Source organism: Mus caroli, chromosome 2 (assembly GCF_900094665.2).
Source record: "Mus caroli chromosome 2, CAROLI_EIJ_v1.1, whole genome shotgun sequence".
Taxonomy (NCBI): domain Eukaryota; kingdom Metazoa; phylum Chordata; class Mammalia; order Rodentia; family Muridae; genus Mus; species Mus caroli.
Genome location: NC_034571.1, coordinates 111,343,799 through 111,357,044, shown reverse-complemented (window position 1 = coordinate 111,357,044; position 13,246 = coordinate 111,343,799). Strand labels below are relative to the sequence as shown.

At 48.8% G+C, this 13,246-nt stretch overlaps 1 protein-coding gene across 1 annotated transcript in view; it reads left to right on the top strand.

Annotated features, from left to right (window-relative positions):
• The window catches only part of Bmf (Bcl2 modifying factor), a 20,529-nt gene extending 10,332 nt beyond the window's left edge, over positions 1 to 10,197 (top strand). The window contains exon 5 of the mRNA XM_021150201.1: positions 6,274 to 10,197. Within this exon, the coding sequence (XP_021005860.1) occupies positions 6,274 to 6,375 (102 nt within the window). The 3' untranslated portion in view covers positions 6,376 to 10,197. The remainder of the gene's footprint in view (positions 1 to 6,273) is intronic.
• The last annotated feature ends 3,049 nt before the right edge of the window (positions 10,198 to 13,246 follow it).

The following is a 13,246-nucleotide window of genomic DNA, read 5'->3' as shown; positions in this document are numbered from 1 at the left end:
TTTTGTGGTCCACATCATCCTTTCTGAATAGTTAACAATCTGGAAACAATGCCTTTAAGTGTAATAGGGAAGCAGTTCTGTTTGCATAATGTGAGTAAACACTGAGTTTTTTTTTTTTTTTTAAGACAGGGTTTCCCTGTGTAGCCAAGGTTGTCCTGGAACTAGCTCTGTAGAGTAGGCTGGCCCTGTACTCAGTGTCCTGCCTGCCTCTGCCTCTGCCTCTTGAGTGCTGGGACTAAGGTGTGCACCACCATGCCCGGCTGATACCGCAATACATTTAGGAAAGAAAAGCTGTATAGGATCAGAGAGACCGCTCAGAGGTAGAGTACCTACTTGCCTAGCCTGCCCAAGGCCCTAGGTTTTATCCCTAGCACTGCACTGTAAATAAATAATTTTCTTACATCAACCCGTGTAGGTGTTTTGCCTGGAGGTAATGTCTATGCAGCAGGTGAATGCAGATACCTGGCTACCCTCCCAGGATAGAAGAGGGCAGCAGCAGCACTGGAGCTAGTTATGAGCCATCATGTAGGTGCTGGGAATTGAACCTAGGTCCTCTATAAGAATAGCAAGTGCTATTAACCTCTCCAGGGAAGGGATTCCTTCCTCCCTCCTTCCCGTCCTGCCTTCATCTTTAAAAAGAATAGCTTGGGGTCCAGAAGTCAGGGTCAGGGACTTGAGAGACTCATCAAAGTTGCTTAGGATTTATTTGGTATATATATATATAATGAGTACACTGTCCCTGTCTTCAGACACACCAGAAGAGGGCGTCAGATGTCATTACAGATGGTTGTGAGCCACCATGTGGTTGCTGGGATTTGAACTCAGGACCTCTGGAAGAACAGTCAGTGCTCTTAACCACTGAGCCATCTCTACAGCCCCAATTTTTTTTTTTTTGAGACCCTACTTCCCCATCAGTAAAACAGGGTTGGTAATACCTGTCTGTCCTATGACCCAGTGCAGAGATACAAACACCCTGAGTCTGACATGGTACAAATTGCTATTTGGTAAATTTGCTTTTCAAGTGTTAGATCTTTTGGAAACCTCTTTTTTCTCATTCTTTGGGTGACTTAGCCACAGGGGTTTCTGGAACGCTGGTGACACATGAAGCTCCCAGAGGGCAGGAATTGAATCTGGAAGGGAGAGGCAAAGGGAGATTCTTATCCAGGGAGGGCGGGGGTGGGGGTGGGGTGGCATGCTTTGTGCTTAATGCACAGGCCCTGAGGGACCAGGCAGAGTCTGATTTGTGTAACCTAACTGTGTCAAATCCGACCTGCAGCTAGATCCAGCCCCTTTTCTCTCCTTCCCCTTCCCTCTCTTCCTTCTCTTTTTACTCTTTGGCCTGTCCCAGACAAGAGGCTGAGTCTATCACATAAAGGATCTCTTCACCTGGGCAGACTTTAGGTATCCCTGGCCTTAGATACCTAGGTCATCTTGCAGGTCTGACTCTTCTGTAGTCAGACCATGTGCATCGGTCAAGAAGCCCCAGTGAGTCTTCCAGCTTCCTACTGCCCGGGACGAGTCGCCAAACATTCAGTTGTCTTGTTCACACACTTGCCCTTCCCCCATCATAGCAGGAAGAGAGTTTGACCTCTGGTTGGGCTCTGGGGTTACTCGTGATCTCTTTCTTAAACATTTGGGTTTTGTTTGTTTCTTTGTTGTGTTTCAGGTGGTAGGGGCATCTGTGTGTAATGGAGTTCAGAGAACAACCTTCAGGAGTCCCTCTCTCCTCTTTATGGATTCTAGGTTTTGTTTTTGTTTTTGTTTTTGTTTTTTTGAGACAGGATCTCACTATGTAGCTTTGACTGGCTTGGAACTTGCTATGTAAACCAGGCTGACAAAGATCTACCTACCTCTTCCTCCTCAGTGCTGGGATTAAAGGCATGTTGTTGTCATGCCCTGGGGGTTCTAGGAATTGAACTCAGGTTTTAGTGTTTGGTGGCAAGCACCTATATCTTCTGAGTCATATAGTCAGCCCCCTTGAACATTTTCCATTCTTTCCCTTTGCTCTCCGGTCTAAAGCTTTGTGTGTGTGTGTGTGGGGGGGGGGGGGGGGGGGGGGGGGCTTGGGGTAAGTGTTCCATCCCTTATTCCCAGTCTCTAATCTTTGGGTCACTCCATTGCGGTTTCTAGGAGCTTCCAGCCCTAGCGAGGCACATATGCCTGTCAGGGAGAGCTGGGCCCTGTTCCAGGGATTTGCCCTCGGCGATCACAGATTGTATGCTGGGTGTCTGGCCAGCTGCCTGAGATCCAGAGGCTGGCAGAGTCTTTCCTGGTTTCCCCTTCCTTCTCGTTCCCTTGGAGGGACAAGTGCTGTCCACTGTTCTGCTTTCTGTGTCCTTCATCCTGTTTGGTAGAGGCAGGTTTCCTTCCTCTGCAGTGGCTCTCCTTTCGGGTCCTTTCTCATCAGTGTCTTTTGTTTGACTCGTAGAAATATTTGGTTTATTATAGAGGAGCTTGCTTTGGGGTCTATTTTGGGGTGTTCAGGATAGACCTAAGCACAATATTCCAGGCTGGGTTTATGCCCTGGAGAGTGCTCAGGGTCTCGGGGCTAGGCTCTCAGCTCTCCCTAACCAGTGTCCAGGCCTGCCTAAGCACTGTTGGGACAGTCGACAGGACTCAGCCCTTGGCATTGTGTTGTATTCCTGAAGGCAATTGTGGCCACAAACTCCTTGGGGTTGGAAAGTACCTTCATGGTTTCCAAAGCCTGTCTGTGGCCTGCTTGGCTGCCGCTCAGACACCTGGGCAGGATCTACCTTTGGCTCTGCCACCAGGGCAAGACACTGGTTTAATGGAAAGAGGTTAAAAGGCTCTGAAGAAGGTGCCAAATTATGAAGTATTTTCTTCTAGGCTGTATGATCATTACTGGCTTTTATATTCTCCTCTGTATTTTCTTATATTTTGTAGTATTTCTACAATGAGTGTGTATTGCTTTTATTATTTAAATGTTTGTATATTTTTCCTTCTGATCTTCCTTCCTTCCTTTCTTTTGTTTTTGCCACACTGGGGGATTGAACTCAGGGTCTCTAAGAGCAAATACTCTTCCATTGAGCTACAGTCCCAGCCCCCTTCTGATTTAAATAAAATATATTTATTTTCATTATTTTTAATTATGTGCATGTGTTTGTGTCTGTGTTTGACATGTGTTTGTGTCTGGGTCATGTGCACGTGAGTGCAGGTGTCCTTAGAGACCAGAGTGCCAGATCCCCTGGAGCTGGAATTACTGGTGGTTGTGAGCCACTGCTGTGGGTGCTGGGAACCAAACTTGGGTCTTCTTCAAGACCAGTACACATGCCTAACCACTGAGATATCTAGCCTGTCTGCCTCTTCCGATTTTTCAACTGTTCCTCATGGAGCTTGTTCAGTATGTACACTCCTGGGCCCCTTCCCTGGACACTCTGACCCTGCTGGCATGGGTGGAGCCTGAACACTGTCTTGTGCCATAGTTGGATTTAGAAGTCATTTACCTATAATAACACCAGTGTTTTCCTTACAAACAGTGAGGGATCCAGCCTAGAGCCAGGCTCTCTAGGTTCCTGATCTGACGCTCTAACTACCCGCATTAGTGCCTTCTTTCTAGCTTGTGAGCCCTGAAACCTCACCACAGGGGCATGGTGCTGTGTGGTATTAAAGGCTGTGAACCCCACTGTGTGCTTCATGCTTGCCCCACCCCCATAAGTCTTCAGCCATTCGATCTGACCACTCACCAGCTCAAAGATGCTTATCGGATGCTAAACTCTGCAGAAAGATGGGGTGAAGTTGTTGCCTTGTCTTACTTCCAGAAGACTTCGGGGGCCCAGGAAGCCTCCTCTGTAGCAAATGACCTCTGTTGGTAGAATTTGAGAGAACCAAGGCCATAGAGATGGGATTGGTGCAGGCATTGAGTTATAGAGAGATGGTCTCCTTCCTTGGCCATTAAGTATTTTGAGTGATGTTGCAAAAAGAAGGATGGAGGATCTTCTTGGGCACAAACAGTGATGACTGACGGTACTTGATGTCCAATGACCATAGGTAGGGACATTGCTCTGCGTTCTAGCCAGTCCTGGCTACTTACTAGCCATCTGATGGCTGGATTAGATCTTTAGTTATCTCATCTGAGATGGTCGTGATAATATGGATCCATTTCATTGGGTTTGGGAGGTGATGGACTTTTCCATAAATAGAAGAATGCTTTTTATCTTGTACTGTGCCGAAAACCTCAGAATTCTGGGGATCTTGTTGAAAATGCACATTCCAGTTCAATGGGTCAGCATTTTCTAAAGATTTATTTATTTATTTATTATTATATGTAAGTACACTGTAACTGTCTTCAGATGCACCAGAAGAGGGCATCAGATCTCATCACGGGTGGTTGTAAGCTACCATGTGGTTGCTGGGAATTGAACTCAGGACCTTCGGAAGAGCAGTCAGTGCTCTTACCCGCTGAGCCACCTCTCCAGCCCGGGTCAGCATTTTCTAGTGAGTGCCTGTTATCCTGGGGACCACACCTTACAAAGCAGGAGTGGAGAGCACTCAGTATAGAACTACCACAGTCTGTCTCTGTTCTTGTTGCAAATCACTCTGTGTTTTCAAGCAGGCACCTGAGGGGATTCATGAGGCCAGCAGACTGGCCCCTCTGGGGACCCGTCTTTTCCTGGGGTCTCCTGTTCCACTCATGACCCTTGCACCTGTTGTAGACAGCAGGTGGGGAGGGACGGTGGAGGAGGGAGCTCTCCCAGCTGTCACTGCCCTAGTCTCTAGCTTTGCAGCTGAAGTTCAGGCTGCTCTACTGGAACCAGATTTTGTTAAGCTGGGTGTGTTTCCTCTTTATGCTCATCTTTGTTTACAAAACATGAGGAAGCCATCAGTCTCCTCAACGCCTTCTGCCAGGCTTCTCGGTGGCACACCCCACTTCCCTTAACCGGCTTGGCAGGCACTAGTCCCCACTCATTCGCCTATCCACCACACACTCCCCTCCACCATGGCCGTGGAGGTGGGGTAGTCTGTGTCAACCTCAGTTAGACATTATATTTCTTTTTGTGGCTGAGGACCCACAGCCGGCTTGGTTCCCTGGGGAAACCCGGAACTGGATGGAACTTCAAAGCTTCAGAAGTCCAGGAAACCTGGGAATATGACCTGCATTTCTTACTCTTCTCCCATGTGAGGAGGCGTTGCCTGGCAGGAGCTGATTCAACAAGGGTTGTGGTTAAGGACTGCCTAAGAGATGGCCCCCATGCTCCCTGGACACCTCTCGCAAACTCACTTGCTCTCTGGGCACTGAAGGAATCTGAATCTAGCCTGTGCCGGCCTCCTCTCTGCACACTAGGTTTTTATTCCCCTGTCCACTAAGGACCCCATGGAGAGGCCCCAGCCCTGACAGACAAGGAGAGAACAAAGACTGCCTCTTCCAGGGCTCCCTTGTCCCCTTCAGGCCTTTGCTGGCCTCTGGGAAATGATACCTGTGTAGACAGGACACCAGCCAGAAACCTTTGTGCTTTTGACCTCTGAACTTTGCCCCCTAGCTTCCCAGCCTAACGGTAGGACCTGGGATAACCTCCAGAGCTGGTGTGCATTCTTTGTTTTTGTTTTGTTTTCAAGTGTGTTCTTGCTTAACGTTTAATTGGCTCCAGTCAGTAGGAAAGCCTCCAAGAGGGATTATTTATGGCTTACTGTCAAAAGCAGCTATAAAAAGGGCAGCCCGGAGCTGGGGATGCTGAAGTGGGGAGAGGGCTGGCTGCCTCACACAAGTGTGTGTGTGTGTGTGTGTGTGTGTGTGTGTGTGTGTGTGTGTGTGTGTTTGTACTGGATGAAATCAGATTTTTGCTGCCTCAGCAGTGTGGTTTAAATTGAAGATTAACCCTTTGACCTTCACAGTGTCAAATCACTTGCAGATGGAGGCTCCCCCTCCCCTCCCCTCTCTTGTTCTCTGTGTTCCTTTGGAATGGGGGAGAGGGAGGGACTTCTTGTCTTTCTCGCTCAAGCAAGATTGTTGTTCATGCAGCTAAAGTTGGGGGGGGGGGTGTCAGGAGCCAATCTGATTAAAAGCAGTACTTGGCTAAACTCTGGAAAAATCCTGTAAGCAAGGGAGAAAGTCTGATCCTTCCGTGCTCAGTACACAGAGCCCAGCGTGGTGTTTTTAATACCCAAACTGCAGTTGTCTTGGGAGTTTTGTCTCTTGTCCCCCAGTTTGCTGGATGGCACAATGGTGCCAGCCTGAGATCTGGCAGTGGAAGCCTGTTGGGGACCCAGTAAGGAGCCTGTGGCCTGACACCTAACGGTCATCTCTTTTCCTTACAGCACCAGCAGAACCGAGACCGTGCGTGGTGGCAGGTCTTCCTCTTCCTTCAAAACCTCGCCCTGAACAGACAAGAAAACAGGGAAGGGGTGGGTCCCTGGTGAGGCTGGACCGCCCTAGTCGGATGGATCACCAGAAATGCAGTCTGGAACAGACATTCTGGGAGGACAGATACTGTCTTGTCAAGTTTTGTTATCCTTAATTTTCTATCCATGTGTACATATTACATGCCCCAGTGGGATCTTCTTTCCCCGTTCAGAACCTCCACTGGGGATGGGGGCCTTTGTCAAACACTGTTGAAGGAGAGGCAGCTGTGTCTGCTGGTAGAGTTCCTAAGGCTCTGAAGATGACCAGTTGGTGATGTTCTCCAGGAAGTGGACTGAGACTTGCTACCGGAGCTGGTTAAGTCAGGTTAGGCTCCCAGTACCATCAAACGTGTCAGCCTTCCTTTGTGCCTGATGGGTCATGGCTTTAGCCCATCAGGACCCTGTCTGGAGCTTCCTGGCTAAGAACAACTGTGCCTTGGCTAGCCAGCTTCACGTCTGGGTTCCCACTTGGCACAGCCAGCGCCCACCGCATGGGCTCAGGGATTCTTACTCAGACGCTGTCAACCTCCGGAAGACCTCAGGGAGGGTCGGACTTCTCCAAGAACCCCTCAAAGGTGCCACAAAATGAATCAAACTTGAGAGGCTTCAAGTCTGACTTGGTCCTACATGGAAGCCCCTTGATTGGTCCCCAAGGGTGCAAACTACTGCCACCTTTGCTGGAGCCAAGTAGCCAGTCACCATGCCGTTGTACCCAGTGGCCTGTGCCTTTGTCAGCTCTGTTTTCAGAAGACCCTGCCAATGACTGGACTGGATCTGTCTGCATCCACCTTAGCATAAGCACTTGGAGATGGGGTGGGCTTGCTGGGGGCGTGGGAACCCAGCAGCCATCCCACTGATAAGTTGGTCCCAGGGGAATCCTAGACCTCTTGGTTTCCTTGGAAACATGTACCTCCTCCCCCTTACCCCCATTCCTTTTCTGTACCTAGTGGGATACAGGAAGTAGCTAGGACTGAGGCTTTGTCAGCTGAAAAAGTGACTTTGGAAGTAACAGACAATGTTTAGACTATGGAACCTGCAGAGCTGACGCATCTTGAATCTTCCTTTAGCTTTCAGCTAGGCCAGAAGGGAGAGTTCTAGAACCCAGCAGGACCTTAGCTGCCTGGGAGCTCCTTCCTTCTCTCCCCGCTGCAGTGCTCAGGGAGGGAACGAAAAGCAGCTGATCTTAGAAATTAAGTCCTAAGTGTTATGTATGTAAGGAAAGACATTGGTGCTATAATGAAGATGAGCCAAGGCTCAAAGAAAGATGGCTTCCCTAAACAAAGAAGAGCACAGGATTATTCAAGGACTTTGGAGGAGAAACTCAGAGTAGACTCAAATTGAACAAGCCCAGTGACTCCCCATTCTGCAGAAGTGGGGGGGGGGGCGGATTTCAGTACCATAAAAGGGCACCAGATCTCCTGGGTGTACAGGTTGGGCAGGTTTCTCCCTGCACAAGGCTACCTACAGAGGGGGCTCATAGAGGCTGAGGTCCAGCCTGTGCCCTGTTCTCTAGGCTGCACATCCTGATGTGGGCAGGGTGTGCCCAGAGTAAGGGATGTCTTTCCTAATTTGCACAAAGGTACTGTGTGCACTCTCAGTGGTCCTGAGGAGGACCTTAAGGCATGTGTATAAGCCTTTGTGTTTTTCTGCTCAGATGACCTGGAGATATTACCTCTTCTTGGCCACAATCATTTTTCTCAGGGTCTATACCATAGTTCGTCTGCTAAGAAAGTGGGTTCCTGTTTGCAAGGAGAGGGGACCCAAGTAATGACTATGAAGACTGGTTCTGAGGCACACTAATTATTTGTGAAGCCCAGCCTTCCTACATCCCACCCTCCCTGCAGTTTAGATGTGTGTGGGACATATGTGGTCTTCCCCTTTCCTGGATCAAGGCTATGACAGGCAGGCTTCTGGTATGTGCTTGGTACATGTGCTACGCTACATGTGCTTGGTGGTACATGCGTGCCCCTCCCCATAAAGAACCTTGTACTTCAGTTATCTTTAACACGACTTAGTAGACTTTCCATCTGTCCTAAGGCACGACTGTCAGCTTCAGCAACCTTGCCAGGTGCAGGCTGGGTACCCTGTGGCCTGAGAACTGAGCCCAGAGTTTGACCTGAATATTGAGCCTGGGACCAGGCAGAAGCTGGTCAGAATGTACTGTCTTCATTTTGGGCCAAGCCGGGACCAAACTTACTAACTCAGGCAAGTCAGGGTGAAACTTAAACCCTCTTTTATCTTTCTCCAACCTGAATCCAGGCTGGAGTTGAAGCTCAATGATAAAGAGCTTGCCTGTTGGTCAAGAGACCCTTGGATAGATCCCAGGACTGTAAAATATAAATAAATAAAAATATGCCCCCTCTCTCCAACCTCTTGGAGGCAGCTGGCAGCCCAGCTCAAGAAGGCAAGAGGTTCCCCCTGGCTGCTTGCTTTAATTGGCCGGTGATCTCTGCCTGGTGAATTGGTTTTATAGTCTCCGAGTCCAGCCCCTGGACAACCCCTCCCCTTTGCCTCTCCAGAACTCCAGGAGCTTGGCTGTCTCTAGTGAAGAGTGGAGATTCAGATTCAGAGGGAGGGAGGGTCTGACCTGTGTGGTGACCTGTAACCAGCTGAAGGCAACAGGCTTTTGTGGTGTGCTGAGGTTGGGGGGTGGGAGAGGAGCTGGAAAACTCGGTGTAGAAATGCCCTAGAGGAACAGAAGCCCTGTATTCAGGGCCAAACTGCTCTCCTAATTCACAGTCCCCAGGAGGCATTTCTCAAAGCCAGTGAACAGATCTGGAGAGGAACATCCCCCAGTCCCGTCACTGACTCCCCCAGGGAGACTGGGGTGGTACGCAGGAGAGTGGGGGGAGGGTGGGCACTTTGCCTGGCCCTGTCTCTCTGTTTCAAAGTTTGGCTGTGCTGTTCAGTTGTCCCCAGTGGCCTTGTCTTGCTCAATCAGAGGTGGAAAAAGATCACCTCCCGGTGACCTCCTTCGGGCCCCAGGGGATGGGCTGTGTCCAGAGCTATGTGGCAGAGCTTGTTTCCAGAGCTCAGAGAGGCCCTGCTGGCCTGCCTTGCTGCCCCAGTGGTGAAACCCAAGCCCAACACTGAGCATGGTAGGGAGTGGGTGTTGGGGACAGTCTAGCCAAGGCCCCTGTCTGCCCAAGACTTTCCAGGAACTAAGCAGTGAGGTCACGGTGACAGTCCTGGTCAGCGAGGAGAATATTCTGACGAGAGCTTTCCCATTCTGGGACTTGCTAGGGGGAGGGGGGGGGGTACCAGTGTATGGAGTAACAAGACATCAGCCTTCGTGGCTCTGCAGGATTTGGGGGAATCAGTACGGTGGCCACTGTGGCTGCTATGAAGATAAGGCCTTTTGGAGACAGACTGTCCTAGCCTGATACCCTGGTTGGACCTAGAGGGATACAGGGTGGAGCCACGGTCATCTCAAGTTTCCCGGGGTTCCTGTGGGCTGCAGACCTAGGGGACAGAGCCTCAAGGAAGACAGCAGAGCAAAGCTGAGCTCTTCCATATATGCCAGCTTTGGCCAAGGTGCTATGAGGTCTATGACCCCAGGCTTGCACTGCCCCTTTCTCTACAGTTGTCTGATGTCCACCCCATCTCTGGGTTCACAGAAACTGACACGGGGAGACCCAGTGAGATGTAGCATTTCCCTCATCCCCAGTTTGGTTGGCCTGGGGTCTGGGCATCCTGCCTTAAGGAAAGGAATGGGGACCATTATTTTTTAACCTGTATATAATATTTGACCTTTTTTTTTGGTTCTTTATATGTATACATGTGTAAATATCCTCTCACCCATCAAGTGGTACAGTTTTTAATAAAACCATTTAAAGCAGATCTGTTCTTTATTTTTTTCTAAGGTGTGTTAAAAGTACAAGAGGGAGCATCAAACAGCCTTAACGTGTTTCTCCCATGATATCCAGAGTTACCAACAGAGGTGTTGCATTCTTGTCATGGTCTTTCACTTCTTGGAGTTGAGAAGAACAGTCTGGCTGCATAGTAGTAGGGCCACCGAAGCCCAGTGCCTCGGGACAGAGAGGCTTTGGAGGGGTCAGCCTGGGTTCAGGTCCAGGCTCTGCCTGCCTCAAAGCACTGAAGGGAATATATCACAGGCCCCGCCACCTCTGTCACCCAGCAGTGGCAGCCTCTGTGGTGGTGATGAACCTCCTGCCTTTCTACACACAACCCATGCCCCTGGCAGGCTGAAGCCTGGGTCCCTTTTCCCAGCTTCTTGGGAGACAGAGGCAGGAAGATCACAGATTTAAGGCTATAGAGAGAGTTCAAGACTCTGTTGTAAAAGGAAAGGACTGGAGACTGTGGCTTGGTGGTAGAGCACATTCCAAGCAGGCCTGAGGCCTCAGGTTCAATCCCCAGTTCACAAAGATAGGGGTGGAGGGAAAGGGGATGGCTTAGTGGTACTGTACTGTAGCAGCGGGAACTATTAAAAATCCGGCACCACCCCGAGCTATACCCAGCTACTCTCTTCCCGTGGACAGAGGAGAAAGGAAGAAGGAAGGAAGATGGAAGAAGAGGGAGAAGATCCAGATTCCTCATGTGACTATTTCATAGATAGCCATAGGCAGCTATGAAGGTCTTATAAGGGATGGATAATTTCGGGACAATTTGTCTTATCTAGGTGGGCAGTTTATATCAATATCAATTGGCTTTGAGTTCATTGTGTGGGCGTTTTGTGGGGTGAGAATTTACTGATATAAATCTGTCTTATAAATTCCAAGCCTCTAGAGTTTGGATTTTACTGGGTTGCTGGGACTTGGGACCCCTGACCACAGTGGGTGGATGTCTGGGAATGTGAGCAGAATCCGCAGCAAGAGAACCAAGATCGGTCACCAAATGGGGCTAGCCTAGGGGTGGAAAGACCTGGGGAAGAGAGTACCTGGGTATAGCTCCGGTGGTGCCGATTTTTTTTTTAATAGTTCTCGCTACACTGTACCAAGTATAAAGACCTAAGTGTGAATTTGTTTGTTTGTTTGAGACAGGTCTTTTCTGTATAGCTCTGGCTGCCCTGGAACTCATTCTATAGCTCAGGCTTGCCTGAGACTCAGAGTTTCTGCCTGCCTCTGCCTCCTGAGTGCTGGGACTAACGGTGTGCACCCCCAGCCACCACAAGTCACCAGTTAGCTCTAAGTAGGGATCTTAGGGACCCATTTCAAAGGCCAGAAGCAGAGGCACTTTCTGGGAGGCAGCAACAGAAGATCTCAGGGGCTTGCCTGGACAGCCACTCGTAAATGAATTGATAAACTTCAGCTTCAATGACAGACCCTGTCTCGAAAGAAAAATTAGATGAAAAATTAGGGGCTGGAGGGATGTATCAGTTGTTAGGAGTGTTGGCTGCTCTTCCAGAGGACCTAATTGGTTCCCACTGCCCACACTGGGCAGCTGACAACTGCCTATGATCCAGCTTTAGAGGGATCCAATGTCTGTGGTCTCTGTCACTCACGTGCCACATGCTGCCACATAAACACATAATTAATAACTCTAAATCTTTAAAAAAACATATATAATGTATAGAGTACTAGCAGATACCCCATCTTTGACATATGCCTCCCCTCACACATGCACACATGTATCCACCACACATGAGGAATTGTTTGAAAAGATAAAAGGCAACCAGGACAAGGTGGCATACACCCTTAATCCCCGTTTGTGGGAGGCAGAAGCTAGCTAGCCTCATTTACTTAGAGAGTTTAGGCCAGCCAAAGCTACCTAGTAGGACTCTGTTTGTAAGTGACTTATATAATTAATCAAAAAGTAGCTTGTCAGAAGTCATGTGCTGGGTGTGCGGGGACTTTCCTGGCTGACTCTTTCTTGTGTATGTGTGAGACTCTAAAAGGTGATTTCCAGCTCTTGCCAGAGTTCTGTAGGTCCTTCGGGAGAACGTGCTGTGGGTCCTGTTTAGCTGTGTGAGCAGCTGGCCAGCTGGCCTTACCTGTGACGTGCTGCTGTGAAGACCTCAGCTGTCCATACATGCCCTATTCTGTAGAGTGTGGCAACTTTGGTTGATCTTTTCTTAGTGTTTTGCTTTACAGATCAGTAAACTGAGGCCCACACCAGCACTGCACTTTTCTATGTAGGTTAGTTAGGTTTTTCAAGACAGGGTTTCTTTGTGTATCCCTGGCTGTTCTGGAGCTCACTCTGTAGACCAGGCTGGCCTCAAACTCACGGAGATCTGCCTGACTCTGCCTCCCAAGTGCTGGGATTAAAGGTGTGCGCCACCAGTGCATAAACCCTATGTAGGCTTTTTAAATAGCTGAATCAGGTCGGATGTGTGTGAGTGTGTCACTCTGTTTCCACTTGAAAATCACATTGCTAATGCCCGGCTATTAGAGGACGCCAAAGCGTGTCTATTTTTAATGCCAAATAACTGCCTCTTCTATAAAACATGGCACTTCTAACTGCTCTATATTTGAACAGCAAGGTTTATTTTTACTGGAGTGTAGTGGAAGTGGGACTCGGGACTTGGTGCCATCCAGATGTTACTCTACATGTCATCTGCTAGATTGTGGCTGAGTCCATTAAGTGTCCTATGAGGTACACAGAGGATCAGAAGGTGCCTAGTGATAGTAATGTATTCATTTTTAAATAGTTAAACAATTTCTTTTGTTGTTTATTTTTGGTTCATTTGAGACAAAAATTTTCAGTATAGCCCTGGCTGGCCTCAAACTCATGGTAACCCTCTGCCTCAGCGTCCCGAGTTCTGGGATTCTACACCTTATCTATCTATCTATCTATCTATCTATCTATCTATCTATCTATCTATCTATCATCTATCTATCTATCTATCTATCTATCTATCTATCTATCTATCTATTCATTTAATTTGAGACAGGCTTTCACTATGGAGCCCTGGCTGGCCTAGAATTCACCC